The sequence below is a fragment of the Lagenorhynchus albirostris genome, chromosome 1 (genome assembly GCF_949774975.1).
Source record: "Lagenorhynchus albirostris chromosome 1, mLagAlb1.1, whole genome shotgun sequence".
Taxonomy (NCBI): domain Eukaryota; kingdom Metazoa; phylum Chordata; class Mammalia; order Artiodactyla; family Delphinidae; genus Lagenorhynchus; species Lagenorhynchus albirostris.
In genome coordinates, this window is record NC_083095.1 from 29,334,868 (window position 1) to 29,357,432 (window position 22,565).

Consider the following 22,565-nt stretch of genomic DNA (forward strand, 5'->3'; position numbering starts at 1 on the left):
AATATAAGCGAATAAGCAGTAGAGTTTAATTATACTCTAAATATCAAACTATTTCAACAGATCAAACGCATTAATAGTGACACATGACATCTTCACCAACAGTGATTATACCTCTGCCAAGGCCACAAACCAGAACACTGATTTTTTTTTTTTTTTTTTTTTTTTTGCGGTACATGGGCCTCTCACTGCTGTGGCCTCTCCCGTTGCGGAGCACAAGGCTCTGGCCGCGTAGGCTCAGCGGCCATGGCTCACGGGCCCAGCCGCTCTGCGGCATGTGGGATCTTCCCAGACCGGGGCACGAACCCGTGTCCCCTGCATCGGCAGGCGGACTCTCAACCACTGCGCCACCAGGGAAGCCCCTGATTTTTTTTTTTTTTGGCCACATGACTTGTGGGATCTCAGTCCCCCCACCAGGTATTCAACTCGGGCCTTGGCAATGAAAGTGTAGAGTCTTAACCACTGGACTGCCAGGAATTCCCTGATTTTTTTTTTTTTAATTCCTTAACTCAGGCCTAACTACAAAACTCTCTCTTCACTCAAGGATAACTTTGTGAAGAGGCTGGAAGGTCAAGGAAGTTCAGATTGTATCCCTAAGGACTGGGATCTATTCACATTTCTCCTTTCATCTGAGGCTCAGAACTATGGCATCAAACTTTTCACAAACGTTTTTTCAGGAATTTTAGACAACAGATGCATTAGGCTAGCTAGGCAGCAGAAAACTAATGTTATCTGGCTTCAGACATCACATAGTGTTTGGACACATAACATCTTGACCTTAGAGCTCCTTTTAGTTAGGCACCCTCCTATGGCACTCCCTGACAACTTTAATTGCAGCTCAAAATGAAAGTTTCCCTGGTCACCTATCATCTCACATCATGCTTGACATTTCTTCTTCCTCTCTGACTCTTCTTCCTGTTGCTACTTTCCCACTCTGCCCTTTAGACCCTATTCCACTTTATGCTATCCCAACTTCTTTAATTAGACTTTTCATCTCCTTACCTTAATTGAAAATGTGGTACGTCCCCTAAAGACCCTGACACCCCTGCGGCCTTCTGAGAAAGCTCCTCACTTTCAAAGCTTTAGTCTCCACAAGAGAGGGGAAGCTGCTGGATCTTCATTGTTTCTCTCCTAGTAAACAATATCTCCACTGATGTTCGCGAGATCTCATTACACCACCGGTTCACTCCAACAGCAGCTGTCTAGCAAATATCTAATCTTTCATCCACATTAAATGAGTGCTCTGGCAGCTGGTTCTTGTATTTCTCTCCAATCCCAGTCCCAACACACAGTAATTTCTATTTCTGTGTGTTATAACCCAGCTTAAAGTTCATTGACATTCTAAACAATGACATCAACTCTGCCCCAGAAACTCCCATGGCCATACTTTGCACCTTGCCATCATCTGGATTAATTTACCAATTGTATTCTTAAACATTCTACTCTCTAACTAAACCTCTCTTTCCAGTTATTTCATTCCAACACATCTCCCACAGCTTCACTGGAACCACCAATCTTTGATTCATTCAGACCACCAACTCTGTTCTGATATTATTTCCTTTTCTTCCTAGACTGGAGTTCACAGTCCATTCTATCACTCTCTCACCTTTACCATCAATTCTCTTCCTTTCTTTTCTCACAAAATCAATGCAACCACAACCACTAACTCTAATACCCAAATTAAGTGCAATTTGGGATTTGATGTTTAACTACTGCCAACCCAACAGACACCTGCCCAAGTGACAAAAGAGTAATACAATCTTCAAGTCTCAGTTTACATGGTAATTCCTGTGATGGTTTCCCTAACTGCCGTCAACACCTAACTACTCATCTCCTCTGCCCCCATGATCATTTTTATATATCCCCATTATACTAAGGATATTACAGTATCAATATTGATACACTTGTTTCCCTGCTGGTTCTTTAAGGGCAGATATTCCACCTTTCTGTGCTTCTAGCACATTGCTCTACCCAATAAACACTTCATAAATGGTCTCTAAGTTTATGAATAGATTCAGAATTTATATTTATACACACAAACACCAAAAACAGGGGAGGGGAGAGAATGATAAAAAAAAACCTAACTCGGGCTTCCCTGGTGGCGCAGTGGTTGAGAGTCTGCCAGCTGATGCAGGGGACACGGGTTCGTGCCCTGGTCCAGGAAGATCCCACATGCCGCGGAGCGGCTGGGCCCGTGAGCCATGGCCGCTGAGCCTGTGAGTCTGGAGCCTGTGCTCCGCAACGGGAGAGTCCACAACAGTGAGAGGCCCGCGTATCGCAAAGGAAAAAGAAAAACAAAAAAACCCTAACTCTACTGTTGTCTAATAATATCTTACTATGAACGCCTTTAACCTCTTAATGCATGTTCAAATTTTAATTCAGGCCCATAAAGATTCTGGAACCAACACAAGGAGAAATTCAATCAAATTCAGAGAAGTTAGTTTGTTCACACTGATATTAATTTAAATTTTTTTTCACATCTTTATTGGAGTATAAATGCTTTACAATGCTGTGTTAGTTTCTGCTGTACAACAAAGTGAATCAGCTATATATATACATATATCCCCATACCCCCTCCCTCTTGTACCTCCCTCCCACCCTCCGTATCCCATCCCTCTAGGTCGTCACAACGCACTGAGCTGATCTCCCTGTGTAATTAAAATATTAACAACAGTAAATTTCTAACTTACCATGGCAACATCATCTAAAATGCTCTGAGGTGAACTATGAGCCATAACCTAAGAGAAAAAAAATAACTGTCACTTTGAAAATAAATAAAACATTAGCAATACAGTAAAAAAAAAAAAATTTAAGGTGCCCTCAAACTAGTATGAGAATTTCTTGTGACTTTAGAACCTTTCTATAAATTTCTTAATTCCCAGAATCTCCCTTTTCAATAAAAGTCTGACACTAAAACCTGGGATCTTAATCATCACATTATTTGTCTTCTAATTCAAATCCAGACTTATAAGTGTTTATGCTACAGTAATGACAAGTGGAAAGGGTCACTTAAATTAGCTATGCCTAATGTTAAAAGAGCAGTACTGGTAGAAAAATACCATTTCCTTAAAACGCAATTAGCTATTCCTTTATAGAAATACTTTGCCTTCAGGGGACAATGAAAGGATGTGGTATACCTTGGTGGTTAAGAGCATGAGTTCTACAGGCTACTTATCATGTAACCATGGTCAAGACACGATCTCTCCCTAAGCCTCAATTTCTTCATGTATTGAATGGGGATACTGTTAGTAACCTGCACTTCCTAAGGTTGTTGGGAGGTTTGAAGAAGATGAAGTCTTGTAAAATGCTTAACACCGTACCTCCCGGGAAAGAAGCCTGGCACACAGTAATCAGTCAGTTAACACCACTATTATGCTATGAAGGGCACTATACTTTCTTTTCCAAAGGATGGATGACTGAAAAAGAATTGAGACAAGCTATTGGCTGTCTCCACAAAACCTCAACTGTACTTCAGCAACATTCTAACCATTAAGACAAGAAGGGGGTGGCAAAGCATTCTCAGGGGCAGGGAGAGAGCAAAATTGGCAGCAGCCAGCTATTCTGTCCTCTCTGACCCTCTGAAATGAAAGCATGCAGCGTGGGGTCTGAAATAGTATAGAGGGGTTCACTTAAGTAGCCATGACTCTTGTAATTAAAACTAAATTATCACTGACTTGGCCCTGTAAAAATTTTCAATTTAGAAAGTCTCTAACATTTTGAAGTATATAACAAACGTTGGCGAAAGAGTAAAAGACTAACCTTAGAACAAACAAAATCAACTAATGTAGCTTCTTCTTCACCTATGTATTCTATGATTTTTTTATTAATCCATGGTCTAATTCGTCGTTCCATCAATATCTATAAAATAAAGCATGGTTACTAAATTGAAGAGCTTTTTATTACATTTACTTAAAAAACCTATATAACTTCATAATTTTTCTTAAGGCTAAAATACAGTATGATCATTAACAAGTTGACTTAACACAGATAAGTATCGAGACGAAATTATTTGCTTCTAATTTATGAAGACCTCAGGTACCAAAAGAATTTCTACAATAATCTATTATTATTGACCATGTCAAGATTCTAGCCACCTTATCACCCCTATTTGTCATAAACGGAATGAACTGAGTTTGTGTGCTATAGTCAAAACCAAAAACTTGCAATAAAATAATGAAATACAATTTGCTACTCACAGAATCCACAATAGACCAATCCAGGGGATAAGCAAAGAGCTCAGGTTTGGCTGTAGGGATTTTTTCAATGAGACTCTTAATGTGTTTGCGCTTTTCTTCAGTGTTCACAGTGCCTTTGGCAGCATTTTTATCATCTTCACCATAATCCAAGGGAACCAGTTTCCTTTTTCGGGGTACATCATCACTGTCTTCATCCTCAAATTTGTTAAAGACACTATCTACAGGGAGTTTCTTTCTCTTCACAGAATTAGGCTGACCAGGACTATTGGAAGCACCTATAGTAAAAACACTGTATTAGCATAATGACTTAATTCTCAAATGTTACATTTTACAACCCACCATGCCTAAAAAGCACTGTAAATATACCTCCACAAACCTCAGAGAAAGATGCCAGCTATAAAAAATAACTCACTAATCACAAGCGCTAGAAAATTTAACTTTTCACTTCTCAGAACGCAGGGCAGCTGCAGATACAGGAGCACTAGCAGAACTATGAAAACAATCATGAGCTAGAAAGGCATTTTTTTTAAGTAGTTTTCTAACTACCTACCAAGCAGTACATATTTATTTTTCCCTTAAGGCAAAATTTATGTAGTTGTGGCGGGTAGAGGGGGAAAGGAGGGAAAAAGGAGGAACGAAATGCAAACATACCCAGTTTAAGACTCAGTCCTATTTTTGGCCTATGCTCCTCAGGTTGTTGTTGATCTGGTGAATTTTCATGAGGAATAATAATACCACAGGGAGACTCATCTCCAGGAGTGTTGGGAGTTGCATTGCCACTGGCAGAGGAAACAGATGGGGCAGAACTGATGGGCCTCAGAGTTGGTTTGAGACAGGGCTTTTGCTCTGGCTCTTCTTCCTCCTCCATGGGTTCCTCTCGTTTTTCTTCTTTTTCTTGCTTTTCTTCTTCCTCTTCCTCTGATTCTGGTTCTTGCTTTATTTGTGGTTGTCTGCGCCTCTCAGCCTCTTGTTCCATCTAAAACCAGAAAATAACCTGGTCAACTGAAACAGACCCCAACTATCTTCAATTCAACCAGCTCTATGTTTTATCTTTCACAAAATCTCTATTTTTCTTCTTCCTTAGGAATAACAAAACACTGCCTCCTTCTATAATCAGAACTAAATCTATAGATATATTAGGTACTCTGCAAAATGTTTTTTTAGTATTTCACATATATTACCATTCTTCAGTGGCCTGTATACACTCTACAGAGATAACAAAGGTAATTGCTAATAGTTGGCTAATTCAAAATGAAAAACTATGTTTTTATATCGTTATTAAAGAAATTATAATCAGAAATTTTATTTTATTGGGTTGGCCAAAAGGTTCGTTCGGTTTTTTTGGCTCTAGTAGCACTTAGTTGTCTTTAACTTCATTCGAAACAATTTTGTTAGACTGTGTGTGACAGCTGTCATATCAGCGTGCATTTAAAAAACAGACATCAAAATTGGTGAATTTTTGTGTAGCCATTTTAATATTGAAGATGGAAGAAAAACCCAACATTTTTGGCATATTACTCTTTATTATTTCAAGAAAGGTAAAACGCAACCGAAATGCAAAAAAAGATTTGTGCCGTGTATGGAGAAGGTGCTGTGACTGACTGAACATGTCAAAAGTGGTCAGCAAAGTTTCATGCTGGAGATTTCTCGCTGGACGATGCTCCATGGTTGGGTAGACCAGTTCAAGCTGATAGCAATCAAATCGAGACACTGAGAACAATCAACGTTATACCATGCAGGAGATAGCCAACATACTCAAAATATCCCAATCAAGTGCTGAAAATCATTTGCACCAGCTTGGTTATGTGAATCGCTTTGATGTTTGGGTTCCACGTAAGTTAAGCGAAAAAAACTTAACCTTATTTCTGCATGCGATTCTCTCATTAAACGTAATGACAATGTTCCGTTTCTAAAACATATTGTGATGGGTGATGAAAAGTGGATACTGTACAATAATGTGGAACGGAAGAGATGGTGGGGCAAGCAAAATAAACGACCACCAACCACACCAAAGGCCAGTCTTCATCCAAAGAAGGTGATGTTGTATATATCGTGGGGTTGGGAGCCTTCTATTATATTGAGTCCCTTCCAGAAAATCAAACGATTAATTCCAACAAGTACTGATCCCAATTCGACAAACTGAAAAAAGCACTCGACGAAAAGAGTCCAGAATTAGTCAACAGAAAATGCATAATCTTCCATCAGGATAACGCAAGACTGCATGTTCCTTTGATGACCAGGCAAAAACCGTTACAGCTTGGCTGGGATGTTCTGATTCATTCCCCGTATTCACCAGATATTGCACCTTCGGATTTCCATTTATTTCGGTCTTTACAAAATTCTCTTAATGGAAAAAATTTCAATTCCCTGGAAGACTGTAAAAGGCACCTGGAACAGTTCTTTGCTCAAAAAGATAAAAAGTTTCGGGAAGATGGAATTATAAAGTTGCCTGAAAAATGGCAGAAGGTAGGTCGAACAAAAGGGTGAATACGTTGTTCAGTAAAGTTCTTGGTGAAAATGAAAAATGTGTCTTTTACTTTACTTAAAAACCAAAGGCACTTTTTGGCCAACCCAATAGAACCCAATAGTATACACAATACACAAGAGGCAACTCAAATCCTCAGCCTGGTCATAGATAATCATTTTTTATTTCTTGGTAATGGCTGAAGGTGGTAGTCACTTCTGTATTCACAAACAGGAAAAGGAAGAAGTGGCGGGAGGGAGAATTCTGAAGTCAAACTCCTAAACCAAAATGAACACTCCCCCTGAAATTACAAAATATAATAAAAAATAAACATCATAAGAGCATTATAAACTGGGATGAATACATCAGCAAGTTTTCTGAGCATGAAACAAACACAGGAAAAACAAAAGTAAAAGTACGTATCCTGAACTACACAAAAATTTAAAATCTGTGCATAACACCATTTATCAACTCACAAAGGAAGTACAATGACCATTAAACCATCTGCAAGGCATTCAAACCCACTGGTAATCAGAGAATTAAAACATAGTAATATTGGGCTTCCCTGGTGGCGCAGTGGTTGAGAGTTCGCCTGCCGATGCAGGGGACACAGGTTCGTGCCCCGGTCTGGGAAGATCCCACATGCCGCGGAGCAGCTGGGCCCGTGAGCCATGGCCGCCGAGCCTGCGCGTCCGGAGCCTGTGCTCCGCAACGGGAGAGGCCACAACAGTGAGAGGCCCGCGTAACGCAAAAAAAAAAAAAAAAGAAAAAAAACCAAAGTAATATTCCCCAACCTAAATGTTATAATGGCAAGGATTTAAAACACTGACAATACTACCATGATGATGAAAAAAAAGACACCTGGACTATGAACTGGAGAAATTCTTGGTGGAAGATTATACCTGAAGTAAAAGCACATTAGAAAACAAAACAGACTCATACAGAGAACAAGTTGGTGGTCACCAGAGGGGAGCAGGATGGGGGGTAGGGCAAAAACGTGAAGGGGATTAAGAGGTACAAACTTCCAGGCTTCCCTGGTTGCGCAGTGGTTGATAATCTGCCTGCTAATGCAGGGGACACGGGTTCGAGCCCTCGTCTGGGAGGATCCCACATGCCGCGGAGCAACTAAGCCCGTGAGCCACAACTACTGAGCCTACGCGTCTGGAGCCTGTGCTCCGCAACAAGAGAGGCCGCGATAATGAGAGGCCCGCGCACCGCGATGAAGAGTGGCCCCTGCTTGCCACAACTAGAGAAAACCCTCGCACAGAAACGAAGACCCAACACAGCAAAAATAAATAAATAAATTCCTAAAACTCCTACCCCCAACATCTTTAAAAAAAAGAAAAAAAAGAGGTACCAACTTCCAGTTATAAAATAACTCATGGGGAATGTAACATACAGCATAGGGAATATAGTCAATATTGTTTTAATAACTTGGTATGGTGACAGATGGTTACTAGACTTATCGTGGTGATCAATTCATAATGTATACACATGTCAAATCACTGTTGTACACTTGAAACTAATATAATACTGTATGTCAACTATACTTGAGTAAAAATCTAAAAATGAAAAGCACATTAGAAAAAAAGTGCACGTAACAATATTCCCACTTATAAAACTTATGTGTGAGGGGGGTTATAAGAAATCAGCCAGTTTTTAATTTCTTCATTACTGTGTTCTATGTTGTCTGAACTTTCTATTTACTTATGTAAGTACTTAACAGAAAAAAATAACACTATTTTATTTTGAATAAAAGGGACATGTAAGAAGACATGGTTCCTGTTAATAGCATATAACAGATTTTTTAAAGTTGATATGAAGAATTTATAGTATTAAGATCTGTGATACACTAAGAACTAAAAACTTTTCTAACATGACACTATTCTTAAAAGCAAGAATGGGTATGCCATGTCCTATGACAGTCTTTTTCATTTTTAAATGACAAGCTGTTCATGAAAACATCTTTATTTTGGAAATAAAATATTTAGGGCGGTAATGAGAGAATTCAAACTACAAAAGTCATTAAGTGTCAGAGCACATATAAGAAGGACAGTTTCTAGCAAAGTTACATTAAAAGACATTCACTTAATAAGTAATACTTCACAGAAATAAAGGAGTAAGACATATAGAAGATGTTGAAAATAAAGCTGTAAATCAACTAATATTGATGACTTACATAATAAAATAAAGAAAAAAATACTAATATCCTCCCCCCAAAATAGCAAGATGCATGGAGTGTAAACATTTCCCTTATAAACTAAACTATATCATAGTTGGCTGGCTTAAGATGACATGATAGCCTTAAAAGAATATTGTTATGGATGTCATAGTATCTTACCCTCTGGAGCTCTGCATCTGGATCCGGGTGCCCTTCTGCCAAAAGGCGCTGCCTGATTTCCTCTAGCTCTTCCTTCTCTCTCTTCCTATCCCGTTCATCTGCTTCCATTTCCTTTTCCCTATCACGCAACCTTTTCTGAAGAGCGCTTCCTCTGTAAAAGTAAATAACAGGCCTTATTTAATACTCAGGTCTAAACTACTACACATAATGTCTCCAAAAGCAAGTTCTTTCCATACTAACAGCTGCATGCTAAGAGACTGAAGACTGTCTTAATGCTCTATATCTGTAGAACACCCAAGACAGTGTACTCTCTGCATGTTAATGTTTACTAAGTCAGCACTGTCTTGTCACGTTATCACCATGCCTCATTCTTAAGTCACTCTAAATGAGTATCTACAAGTAAAAAAGTAGCTTTCAGAGGGAAGAATGCTCTCATTTTATACCTATTCCACAGGGAAACTAACAAGTAATCTGTGTTGTCTTGGAGGCCAAGTTGTGAAAAATTAATACAAGGAGTAGTAATATCCCAAATATTAGTTTTGTACCTTCAATTTAAATCAACTCCTTTCCTTGTGGGGAAAAAAAAAAATTAACAGAAGCAGCAGGGCATAATCAAGAGAAAGCAGAGGTTCTATTTAGCACTTTATTATATCTCAGAATGTTGAAATAATGTACTGCTAATCTATGATTCAATAATTTTACTTTGCATTTTCTACAAAGTCAAATCCTTGGCATTCATTCAATTTAAAGTGTTAATCCAATGTTTTGATTATTTCAGCTACAGTGTATTAAATTATATATATTAAATGCATTCACTACATGACTGTATCATGCCAGGCACATGAGAAAAAAATCAAAATATTCTTCATAACCTTAGGGAAATTATAGTTTGGAGTGGAGGGAGCAGAACAAAGCAAACAATTTTACCAAAGTGCCATAAATGTTAGAAGAATGAGAACAGTTTAGAAATGCCACGGGAACAGATATCAGGAAATGCAGGCTTCACAACTCTCACTTCATAATAGTATAGCAATTGGGTGAAGGAGGGCGGGAGGGTGTTCAGATTACTATGTAGCACTCTAGAAATTCTTGAAGACAAAAATTTCTAGGCCACCTTAGATAGTCATAAAGGCAAGTTATAATTTGCTATAAAAACTGAAGTTCTTTAAAACACATGAGGGACTTTCCTGGTGGTCCAGAGGGTAAGACTCCGCACTCCCAATGCAGGGGGCCAGGGTTCAATCCCTGGTTGGGGAACTAGATCCCGCATGCATGCAGCAACTAAGAGCCTGCATGCCACAACTAAAGATTCTGCATGCCACAACTAAGACCCAGTGCAGTCAAAATAAATAAACACACACACATTTTAATAAATAAATAAATAAAAAATAAAACACAGGAAGAAAAGTTAATTTGTCACAATACTATTATGAACCTTCCTCCAAAGAAGGTGCATAGAATTGTCAATTCTTTTATAACAGGCCCGGACCCCCGGAAAACAGCATTATCAACTATGGGGATAATTACAAGATGAATTCAAAGATTTCTTTCTTACTCCACTGAGTGAACTTGCACTCTCTTGTAGACAAGAGAAAATACAGCTAATAAAAAGCTGACAGTATGAGTTCATAAAGCAAGGCTTCTTTACCTGTAATATTTGGGATCATCTCTATCATCATCATAATCTTCTAAGAATTCTTTTAGTCGTTTAGCTTCTTTTGCCTTTGAGGAAATGAAGGACAAAGTGTGCAAAATTAACATAAAATTAATTTAGATTACCCCTTCGCCCTTTCTTGGGAATAGATTTTTCTTATCCATACCACTTGAATTTTTTCATTCTCATAAACTTATATATTAAATGTAAGTAACATTAGATTTTTAAAATCTTTTACTCTTAAAAGCAAGTCAGATTTAGGGCTTATCCATGAAATGAAAGCCACATATACTGATGGTATGCTACAATAAATTTTCTCTATGAAGATACACTTCAAAGTACAGTAATTTTTTTCTAATGAAACCTAAGCACACCAAGAAAGAAAACTGAAAGTTATCTTACTGAATCTGTTAACAGGACAAAAATATTTTATGTTTCGTTTATAGGTAGATGATGATACAAGTAGTTTTTATGAATTGCAGGATTAAAAATTTAAATCACGTTTATGCATCAATCGAAAGGTAATGCCTGCCTAACTTTGAGTAAACAAACCATGAAAGTACATGAATCTCTTATTCCTATTTTTGGAATTTTAAATACAACTATTATATTTCACAGAAATTATATCTAATTATATCTAATATACAGACATAAAAAATACTTTAAAGTATTTATAATCTACATCTCTATCTACTATATCAACAATATTATATACAAAGCAGATGTAGGTTTATGACTACAGTAAAATATTAACACATTTCATCCAGTTCAAACGTTACACCTTTCTAAAGACTTCCCCAATATAACCATCTATCCATGACCAACTCCTTCCCGCAGACAAAATTAATCACTTTCTCTGTACTCCACTCCCAAAATACTGTGAACACACCATTATCATACCTTAAACACTCACACACACAATACAGCAACCAGTTCATCTCTCTGACAATACCACCCAATTGTTTAAGAGTTTGAAGCATTAGTTATTCTTGTACACCCAGTTCCTAGCACAAAATCTGTCAAATGCATTCAAGTAGATTGTCAGGTAGCGATGACAATATTTACAAATATCTAAATAAAACACAGGGGACTTCCCTGGTGGGGCAGTGGTTAAGAAGAACCTGCCTGCCAATACAGGGCACACAGGTTCGAACCCTGGTCTGGGAAGATCCCACATGCCACGGAGCAACTAAGCCCGTGCGCCACAATTACTGAGCCTACGCTCTAGAGCCCATGAGCCGCAACTACCGAGTCCATATGCCGCAACCACTGAAGCCCATGGGCCTAGAGCCCGTGCTCTGCAACAAGAGAAGCCACCCCAATGAGAAGCCCGCGCACCACAGCGAAGAGTAGTCCCCACTCGACAAACTAGAGAAAGCCCGCATGCAGCAACGAGAACAAATGCAGCCAAATAAATAAATAAATACACACACACACACACACACACACACACACACACACACAGAGGAAGGCCCATAATGTACGTACTAAAGTATTAACATAAGTCACCTTTCATGAGGTGACTTTTTACACTATACACTTCTGCTACTTGAACATTTTTTAATGAGCAAGTAACTGCTTTTCTAACTGCTGGATATTTTTTTAAGCTCCCAAGCAAAAGATAACTAATAGGAAATTTTTCTCTAGAAAAACAGGTTTCAGATTTGCTTGCAGGAAGCAGAATCACTTCTTCAAATAATTTTATGTCTCTTACTATATTATTCTCTATTTTCTAACCTACGGTTTAAGAAGAAATTCTAGAATGGGAGCTACAATCCAGGGAAATCAAATTATTTTAAATAACTGTAGGACCTTAGAAGACCTACCATCCGGAAAACTATACTATCTAGTTGCTGCATGCACTCTTTTGGTTACTTACAAAAATTTCCTCTATGTCTCATGTTCAAAAGCTATTTGAAGAAGATTCCTAACTTCAGTAATGTTTTTGGAAGAATAATCTCCAAACTGGAGATAAAGAAATCTTCATGAACTTCTGGCAATGATAGAACATATGGAACATAATACTGAAGCAAGTACTATGATAAAATAAATTATCTTTTTGTCATTTTACTTAGGTAACAACCTTGGCCAATTGCTTTCACTGTTACAGTCTATCAAACAGTGTAAATGAAAAAAAAAACAACATTCATTTTTATGATTATCATGGAGTTAAAAGGAAGGATAATGTAGTAACATAAGGAAAAACAATAATTTATAAGCACTATATACTGAAGTCAATAATTTTGATTTCTAAAAACAGGTCTTCTCATGAGACTATTTCCTTCATCCAAATGTACTAGACTAATACAGAATATCAAAGCCTCTTAAAAGCCTCTTGAAATTCAAAAATACTGCAGGTTCTTAATCAAAGAAAGGTCTATAAATTCTCATTTTATACTATGACAGATTTACTTTGACAGTATGCCAAATGGTAATTTAGTTTATAGGGAGCAAAAACATGAAAAATAGGAGGGAAAAACATTTTGGTGTACTGAAATTGTCCCAAAGCTACTTGAAATATATAAAAATTATCTATACTGGGAGCTCATACTTTTTAACTATGAAGTCACTTCTACTTAACAATAAAGATTTGATCTGATTTTTATCTGAAAAATCACTTATTTTTAACCAAGAAAATTACCATTTCTCTTCTTCTTTCTTCTTCTCTTTCAGCCTCTTTCTCATACTCCCGGGTTTTCTTTCGTTCTCTGATTTCCCAATTCTTAAGGCGCTAAAAAAAAAATTGTCAAAGCTTAAAAATGTATACAAAGGGTTCTAAAATTTTTGACTAACCTACTAAGTACCAAGATTTAAGAATAAAAGCTTTCCCTCAATTTACCTCTTGATAAGCAGCCTCTTTCTCTCGGAGCTTTCTTTCAAGTTTTCTTCGTTCATATGCATCTTCCTCATCCTCTTCTCTGTCCCGCTTCTTGTCTTTTTCTCTCTCGCGCTCCCGTTCCCTTTCTCGCTCTCTCTCTCGCTCTCGTTCTCTTTCTCGTTCCCGTTCTCTCTCTCTCTCTCTTTCCCTCTCCCGTTCCCTTTCACGATCTCTGCTCTTTTCTCTACATAAACAAAAGATTTAAAAAATCGGTCAGTCTTTGTGTTTTCGTTTAAACCCAAGAGAAAGTCGGACAACATATATTATGAAATAATATATAAACTCACTAGCCAGAATTTAGCATTTGGTTTCTGCAGAATTGTAAACTCCTCTTTACAAGTCAGAAAGATGTAGAATATAATCCTGGCCCCAAATTCTGAACTGCTTCTAAACTCAATGTTAATGCTTATCAGCATCTCAGAAAACAAACAAAAAAACCTAGATATGAGAAATACTAAGGGCCAACGAACATGTTACAAGATAGTCTACTTCACTAGTAATCAAGGAATACAGATATTGGCAAAGGTGAGAAGCAAAGAGCATTCTGGCATGTTGCATGGGTAAACTAGAACTACAGCTGACTCTTGAACAACATGAGTTTGCACTGTGCAGGTCCACTTATACAGAGTTTTCTCAATAGTAAATACTACAGTACTACACAATCTGAGGTAGGTCAAATCCACAATTGGTTGAATCCATGGACGAAGAACCGCAGATATGGAAAACCGTGTATACAGAGGGCCAACTATAAGTTATACTCGAATTTTTGCCTGCACAGAGGGTCGGCACCCCAACCCCAGCATTGTTCAAGGGTCAACTGTACATCTATCAGTAATAAAAAGTTCTCAAGTATTTAATTCAGAGTGATAAAACCAAACTGCAGATTTGTGATACCATGGATATAATTATACAAATTTATGTATATATATGATATGAAACAGTACACTGTAGTAAAAGTATAAAACCACTCATTTTAATACATGTCAAATTCTCAATAGTGGTTATTCAAGAGAATAATGGTTATTCCAGTGGAAGAAGGAAGGGAAGGATTTTAATGCCCACTAAAGATAATAAGAGTCCTGAATTCCAGTTCCAGCAACCGGTGGACCTCCCTTCAGCTATAATCAGGTAGAATAATATCTCAACCCAGTAATGTATATTTGAAAACTAGCTTGGGAAAAAAAAAAGGTGGGATTTCCTCTCTTCCCTCCGTCTACTGGCTTCCTTCTACTTATGCCCTTCTCCACTTCCTTTGTTCACTTTTGCTCTACCTCATTCCTAAAGAATTTGAGATATGTCATATGAATTCAGTATAATTATGAAAAAATTTACATAAAACCAAACCAAACCAAAGTGAAATAAATTACTAGAAGCCATAAAGAAACAGTAAACTTAGAGCCTGAGAGGTTAAGTTGTGGCCACGCAGTGGGCTATAGGACCAAACAGACACCAGGAGCTAAAAGCAGTGGTACTAGAGCCGATTTCCCACTAGAGGGGACCTCAATCAAACAGTGACTAGAGAAAATGCCCACTGACCAAGTGAGAGAACAAGGAATCATGTCTATTCAAAACACTGGGTGGACGGCTGGTGTGTGCTGGTTCTGTATAAAAACTGGCTCCAGACCGAAACTAACACTGAAGTTGAAAATTGTTAATTTAACCAATATATTTTTCTTTTTTTTTTAGTTTATTTACTTTTGGCTGTGTTGGGTCTTCGTTGCTGTGTGCAGGCTTTCTCTAGTTGCGGTGAGTGGGGGCTACTCTTCATTGCGGTGCGCGGGCTTCTCATTGCGGTGGCTTCTCTTATTGCGGAGCACGGGCTCTAGGCACGCGGGCTTCAGCAGTTGTGGCTCACGGGCTCTATAGTGCAGGCTCAGTAGTTGTGGCACACAGGCTTAGTTGCTCCGCGGCATGTGGGATCTTCCCGGACCAGGGATCGAACCTGTGTCCCCTGCACTGGGAGGCAGATTCTTATACACTGCACCACCAGGGAAGCCCTTAACCAATATTTTACATGTGTGTTGAGACAGCAAGCCAGGTATGCTTTGTGTCTCAGGAAGTTCTATCACTACATCCATGCAAATGGCCCAAGAAGAGTACTAACCTGCAGTTCTATTAAAGCTATCAAGCATACAGTAACTTCCATAAAGCCTTACCTTGATCGACTGCGATCCTTATTCCGATCTGAACTCCTTTCTCGATCACGGTCCCGATCTCTCTCTCGATCCCGATCTCGATCTCTCTCTTTTGTCCGGTCACGATCCCTATCCCGTTCTCGTTCCCGCTCCCGTTCCTTCTCCTTTTCTCGTTCACGTTCTCTTTCCCTTTCTCGTTCCCGTTCTCGCCTTTCTCGTTCCCTTTCACGCTCCCTCTCTCTTTCTCTCCGTTCTTTCTCAATTTCCTGTCTTTCTTTTTCCTTTTTGCCTTTCTCTTCTTCCAGTTTCTAGAAACCAATAAAAGTACTTTTAGAGTTAACTCTATAGCTCCAGTATTGAGACTTTTCCCGGCGCAAAGCCCAATATTGGGAACGACCAAAAAAAAAATAAAATAAAATAAAAAAAACAAACCCAAACCACTGGTACTTCAATATTAAATACTTGTGGTTTTACTTAACAAATAAAACTGAAGCAATCACAAGCCTAGATAGATTTCGTGCAAAACCATACACTCTAAACAGACCAGGAATCTCCAATCTTGGATGCTGGGAGATTGTGTCAAGTGTGGCTGACCACTCAATGATTATGTAGTAACTAAAATGACCATGAGGAGTGTGACGGTTCATAATAATTTCTAGAAATACAATCACTTGGCTACAATGTAATTCTTCCCATTATGAATTTCTTTAAATCAGTGGGACTACTGCTGCTACTATAACCCCAGACTTCCCATTACCTAACGATTAGTTGAGTGTTTTAAAGGGGAGGTGGGGGAAGAGAGTCAGGTCACTGGAATGCAACTAAATAATCTTCTGCCCTCTGGTTTGCCCACCCTCCAAAAGACAAGCTGAATTCAGCCAATATCTACTCTATCACCTATGGAAACATTTACTCCCACCATTACAAGATGGACAGCCCACCAAATACAAAAAGTTTGAAAATCACTTGCTTCAAGCAAAAAATGTGCATAATCGTAATATTTTTATTTAATTAATTTTTGGCTTAATGTTAAAAGCAACATATTTATGCCCATTATGCCTATAAGACAATGAAAATACATTAACAGTGATAAATCCATCCTTGGAAGGAACGATTGCGTATTAACTTACAGATGCTGTGCTAGGACATGGATCGCCAACACTGGATTAACCTTGCCTACAAGCTATGCTTCTGGGAGGAAGAGCAAGTACATGGTTCACAAATAAACCAAATAACATTCAGACCAAGTTTGTACCCTGACAAGATTACCAGTGCACCACACGGTTTCTACACAAACTCAGAAAAAAAAATACCCCAAACAGGAAAAACAAAAACAAAACATTTTTCCTTTGGTTCCATGTTTAGTGTCACCGAAATGAAATTTAAATGACAACAATAAAATGTGCATTTTTTTCTTTTCTCAGTCATGTAAAGCATTTAAAACAACTTTAAAAAGCAATCTTACCTGTTATACTCTCTTTCTCTTGCTCATGGATCAGAGAACTGATAGAAGATTACGAAAGAAAAGCTAATGCATGAGAAATCAATATATTCAGCTGTGGTGCCAGTCTTATATCAAAATGGAACGCAGGCCAAGCCAATACTGAATACATTGAAATTACAAAGGGAAGAGAAAAGAAATGGCAAAAAGAGGACAGAAACTGAAAACTATTTAAAGGGGTAAATTCTAATTTTTGAAACAGTACTATAATGGAATAAAAAAATGTGTATTGTAAAATGAGGCTAGACTACATAAAACTTACCTCAGTGTCATACACTTATAAGAAATTTGTTTATTTCTGAGATAATAAATACTTACAGATTATTTTAGCTGTTCCAATAATAATTTCTTTTGTAGAGTCCCTCAATTGTTTTATGCTTGCCTATTCACTACACTACTTATTTCTTAAATGTATAGTTCCACTTATGTAAATGATTTGTTTCAGAACTCATTTCAAAAGTTTTGTTCTAAGTAAATGAAAAAGTGAGTGAATCTTGTCCATATTAAATGCAATTCTAAAAGATTATATTAGATTATGTATGCAGTAAATAGATACACACACACGTATATATTTTTTAAGACAAAGACTGGAGAAAGAGGAAATGAGGTGGTCTAAAAAGACATAAGAAAGTAGTGAAATAATGAAGAGGAAAGGACAGAAAAAAAAAATCATAAATCTTACCTTATTCTCTCTTCAGACTCGTCCGTGCTGTAAATGGACGCCCCCTGCCACGCTGATACCCTGACAGTCTGTGGTTATTTAATAAACTCATACCAAAACATGCAAAGGTTCACTGAGCTCAATTTTTGTTACCGAAGTTTCAAATATCCCCTTTAACCATACCCCCCGATAAAAAAAACTGTTTTTCTTTTTCACTTTGATTTTTATTTTTAAAACACATTTTGGAAATTCAAAACATTCTCCCCACAGTGAAATACGTGTAAGGCAGTCAAAGGCCTGACAGCTTCTCAAACTCTGAAGCAATTACCTTTTGAATTAATTTTTTGAAACATGATTTCCTTATACTTTACCAATGACATGATAGGATTTAACAAATAAAAGGGGGTAAACCACACACACACTGTATACCATTTTCAAGCTTGCTCAGAAAATTTTGAGTACTGAACCTAACCAAAAGCATTCCTCTAAAATGACTTCCCATGGACTAACTTTTTAACTCTCAAAATTAATCTGGGAGAACTGCAGTTGTGCTTTTAGACATACTTAATTCCTGAAAAGGCCCTGTGTATGTGAGCTAGGGCTCGGCATCATGATAATAATGTGTTCGGCAGCATCGATTGGATGGCATTAATTGTCAACATGGGATTTCGAAAGCTATAAGAAAAAGTAAGATTAAATAAAAGAAAAAATGAACACTTAACATCTCACTGAGTTAAAGGTCACTCAATCTTAGGAAAGAACCAGTAACATCTTATTATCTCTAACATCAAAATACATTTCACGCAGTGTCTGCATTTCACCGTCCATAAGCATCACCTTCAACACCAGGGAACATTCACAGATGCACTGTCATTGAGAGAAGCTTTCAATAGGCAAAACTCGTGAGTGGGATTTACTATGAACAAATACCCGTTTCCAAGCCAGTTACCCCTTTGCATATTTTTCTGAGGGGGCATCCATAAATATAATAAAAAACAGAAGCTCATACTTACATCCTATTCCTTGTTACTTTCCAAGCTGAGAGTTTCATCTTGCATTAGTCACCATATGATCTCTATCATAATGGTGGGGGTCAATGAATAGATTAGCTTTATGGGAATTTACAGTTCTTCCATGCATCTAAAATTTGGTAAGTCTGGTAACCACTGACCTACTTTTTAAAATCTCCCCCTCTCAAATCTATACAAATATAATCTTAAATTTTAATCTCAGCTCTAAAGAAAAGGTTTTCCTAAGATTAAGTTAAATAACTGCCCCCAGAAATACACTACAGTGTATGTTATTCTGCTGCCCCCTTGAATCTAGTTTAAATCTGACCTTGATGTTTATGTTGAAATCTAAAAATAAAACTAGCTTTTATTCATATTAAAGTGAGATGACTGCAGAGTAGTCAGTAACTGAAAAAGCTACGTACAATATGCCAAGGACAACACTAATATGGTAATGGTCTTCTGTTTCTTTGTTTCTATCTAAATATCAATTAAACCTATATAAAAAGCATTTAAAATTATATTCTACTGTAAGGTTGATTTTTCTTTTTTTGTCTGTTTGCTTTGGATTCTGTAAAAAGTCTAGATTGGTATCAAGTGAAAAAACAAGAATACTACCTTGTGTGTGTCTCTGAATTTGCTGATCTCTCGGGATATCAGGTCTCTTTTGTCTTCTTCCATTTCTATAGCATTTATATCCTCCTAAAAGACAAGGGGGACAGGTGGGAATGCATAACGATCAATCTACACTGATAGACAGAAATTAAAGGTTAGATGCTCTGTACAGGTTTTTTTTTCTGTACAGGTTTTACAAAAGACAGGAGTAAATAAAAAACTTATGTAGTAACAAATCCAACAATCTAAGTTAAATAGTAAAGAGTTAGACAAGAATCACAAATCTGGCAATTAGCAGTAAACGTAAGTTATTGCCAAAGTCTATAATGTAAACTAACCTTAGTGATGAGTGGATAAGGGATCAGTGGGGCCACTGGAAATCTGCGAAAAATCTGCGGAAAAATCCACAAAGATTAAAACAAACAAATAAGCGTTCATATTACTCTGAAAAACAATTTTCTGTATGTTTATACTGTAAGCAAGATTTCTGTAACATTTTCTTGATTTCAAATTACTTGATAATGAAAAAGATTTCACTCACTCTATAACCCCTCCCATGACCCACCACTTCCTCTCCCTCCAACACCCCCAACCAGTGGAATAAAGAGGGTCTCGCACTAGCAGTGCTTCTTCCTTGATTCCTTCCAAGACAGAGGAAACAGTCATAACAACAAAATTTACCCATAATTCCTGCCATAGAGCAGAATTTCTTGGATTCTCTCCTCCCAACCCGTATCAAACAAATATGTCAAATTATTTTCTCCTTTACCATTAATGGGGGAAGAGGAAGAACAAACCCTACAGGTCTTAATTACCCTATACCTGACTGACTCTTACCAATTACCATTCCCAGTGATTGGCAGTTCACTAGACAGGTTCTTATGGCCCCATGAGGAAGAACAAGCCAAGTAATAAAAATGTATCTGGGGCTTCCCTGGTGGCGCAGTGGTTGGGAATCCGCCTGCCAATGCAGGGGACACGGGTTCGAGCCCTGGTCCGGGAAAATCCCACATGCCATGGAGCAACTAAGCCCGTGCACCACAACTACTGAGCCTGCGCTCTAGAGCCCACGAGCCACAAGTACTGAAGCCCGTGCACCTAGAGCCCGAGCTGCACAACGAAGAGTAGCCCCCACTTGACGCAACTAGAGAAAGCCGCACGCAACAACAAAGACCCAATGCAGCCAAAAATAAGTAATAAATTTATATATAAAAAAGAAAATGTATCTGATGTATCTGGCCACGAAGAAAACTGAAGATGGACTAATAAGGCAATAAAATGCAAAATAGTATGAACTATAACTACCTCTTGATATTAAATCACAATATATGTTTCATAGTACTACTTTTCCAGGGCATATACAATCCACTCATATAATACACTTCCAATATTTTTAAAGAACACTCCCTATAATTTCTCTAAGTATATTCAAATTAAATGAATATAAGAAAACCAAACATTTTCTCTCAACCTGGACTCCCTATTGTTCAATTAGCTTAGGATGACAAAAGTAGGTGATGATATAATACACTGGGGAGGCGTGTTTCATCTCATGATGTTCTTTCATAGTACTCCAGTTATAAGGCCAATAGCACTACTGTCCATGGAAGGAAATGAGACGTGGCTTATAAGGAAAGGTGGCTAAAAATTTGAAAATGGGTCAAAATCCTCACTGAATGAGACCTGGTATCCCGCTTGGAGTAGAGACAGAAGAAAAATAATAAGGGAGTAAGGCAAAACAAGGCCAACCCCTTTGTGACAAAAGGGGAAAAAAAATCTTACTTTGTCCCTTAATATCAGTTCCTATTCATCACTCAAGTCTGGGTTTTTTCTTTCCCCCTTACTTAATGAATCCACAAATATGCACAAGCTTCCATGTCACTGCATTTCAAACATGCGAAACAGGAACATTGTGGTAAAAAAAAATTAGGAAGTTAGTTGGTAAAACATGGTCAAATTAGCCTTAACAGTATATTGTTAAAAACGCTGGTCATTCTACTTTCCCCTCAGAAGTTGGAAATAATGAAAGCACAAGAGTGACAGTACAAAATGTAAACTGTAGGAATGACTCTGTTGTCAGAAATCAGTAACACATACGTCCTCCTTCTTTTCCTTCTTCTTCTTCCTGGGGTGAGAGTCAGATTCTTGCGAGGGGGCATTGAGCTCACTGGAGTATTCCCGTATTAAAACTTCAATGGCCCCTTTGATCATCTGATCTCTTCTCTTTGTTTCTTCATCTAAGGCTTCTTCGTCATCATTAGTGACAGTTTCTGGCCTGGCATTCTTAAAAAAAACAAGGCAGATTCAGGAGAGGGAAGGGGAAAATCAAACAAGAAAATCAAAATCATTCTAAAACAAGTTAGTACACAAAACAAACGTGTTTTCTCCCAAACATCTCTGCAGTCCTATTAAATGCAGATTTGGATTTATTCCTAACTTCACAAAACTAAACTTCATTTGTTTTATTGTTTTTTCCTTCGATACACTGCACTTTACGATTTTCTTTTCCTTTCTACCCTTGATAGTTAACATTCTGACCCCTAACCAGCTACAGAAAGACTGAAATCACAGGGCTAGCGTACTACACATCTGCAAAGCTTTCACAATTTTTCAGATTGTCTTGCTCAATACCTGCACAGACTAATGATGTTTACTGAATAACTCATTCAAAGTTGAAAACTTTATTACATGAAAAAAGCAAAATACAATTTTATGTACACTATGGTAGCCACCATTTAAAATAAACAAAAACAGCGACTTCCCTGGCGGTCCAGTGGTTAAGACTCTGCACTTCCACTGTAGGGAGCGCGGGTTTGATCCCTGATCGGGGAACTAAGATCCCATATGCTGTGCATATGGGATCTTAGTTTATTTATTTAAGAAATTTATTTCTTAAATTTGCTCAACAAACTCTTAAGAGCCTACCCTATGCAAGATACTATGTTAGATGGTACAAAATTCAAAATTAAAAAAATAACTTGCCGTTAAGCATTTAACAATACAGGGTAAGAGAAGATTATGATAGAGACAACTTTCACGTTAAGGCATTAAATGTGATATTATAAAACTAACCACTCTTTACTTTCTCAAACCTGCCTCTTCATCTAATATTC

General features: G+C 37.7%; 1 protein-coding gene across 2 annotated transcripts in view; it reads right to left on the reverse strand.

The window, feature by feature from the left end:
• The window catches only part of RBM25 (RNA binding motif protein 25), a 54,573-nt gene that overhangs the window by 5,238 nt on the left and 26,770 nt on the right, over positions 1-22,565 (reverse strand). For both annotated transcript variants that reach the window (XM_060139857.1, XM_060139849.1), the window contains 12 exons: positions 21,550-21,735; positions 19,791-19,844; positions 19,456-19,539; positions 15,687-15,973; positions 13,492-13,714; positions 13,294-13,383; positions 10,647-10,720; positions 8,999-9,149; positions 4,845-5,169; positions 4,194-4,468; positions 3,757-3,855; positions 2,688-2,735 (listed from right to left, as the gene is read on the reverse strand). In XM_060139857.1, coding sequence (XP_059995840.1) covers positions 2,688-2,735; positions 3,757-3,855; positions 4,194-4,468; positions 4,845-5,169; positions 8,999-9,149; positions 10,647-10,720; positions 13,294-13,383; positions 13,492-13,714; positions 15,687-15,973; positions 19,456-19,539; positions 19,791-19,844; positions 21,550-21,735 — 1,896 coding nt within the window. The remainder of the gene's footprint in view (positions 1-2,687; positions 2,736-3,756; positions 3,856-4,193; positions 4,469-4,844; positions 5,170-8,998; positions 9,150-10,646; positions 10,721-13,293; positions 13,384-13,491; positions 13,715-15,686; positions 15,974-19,455; positions 19,540-19,790; positions 19,845-21,549; positions 21,736-22,565) is intronic.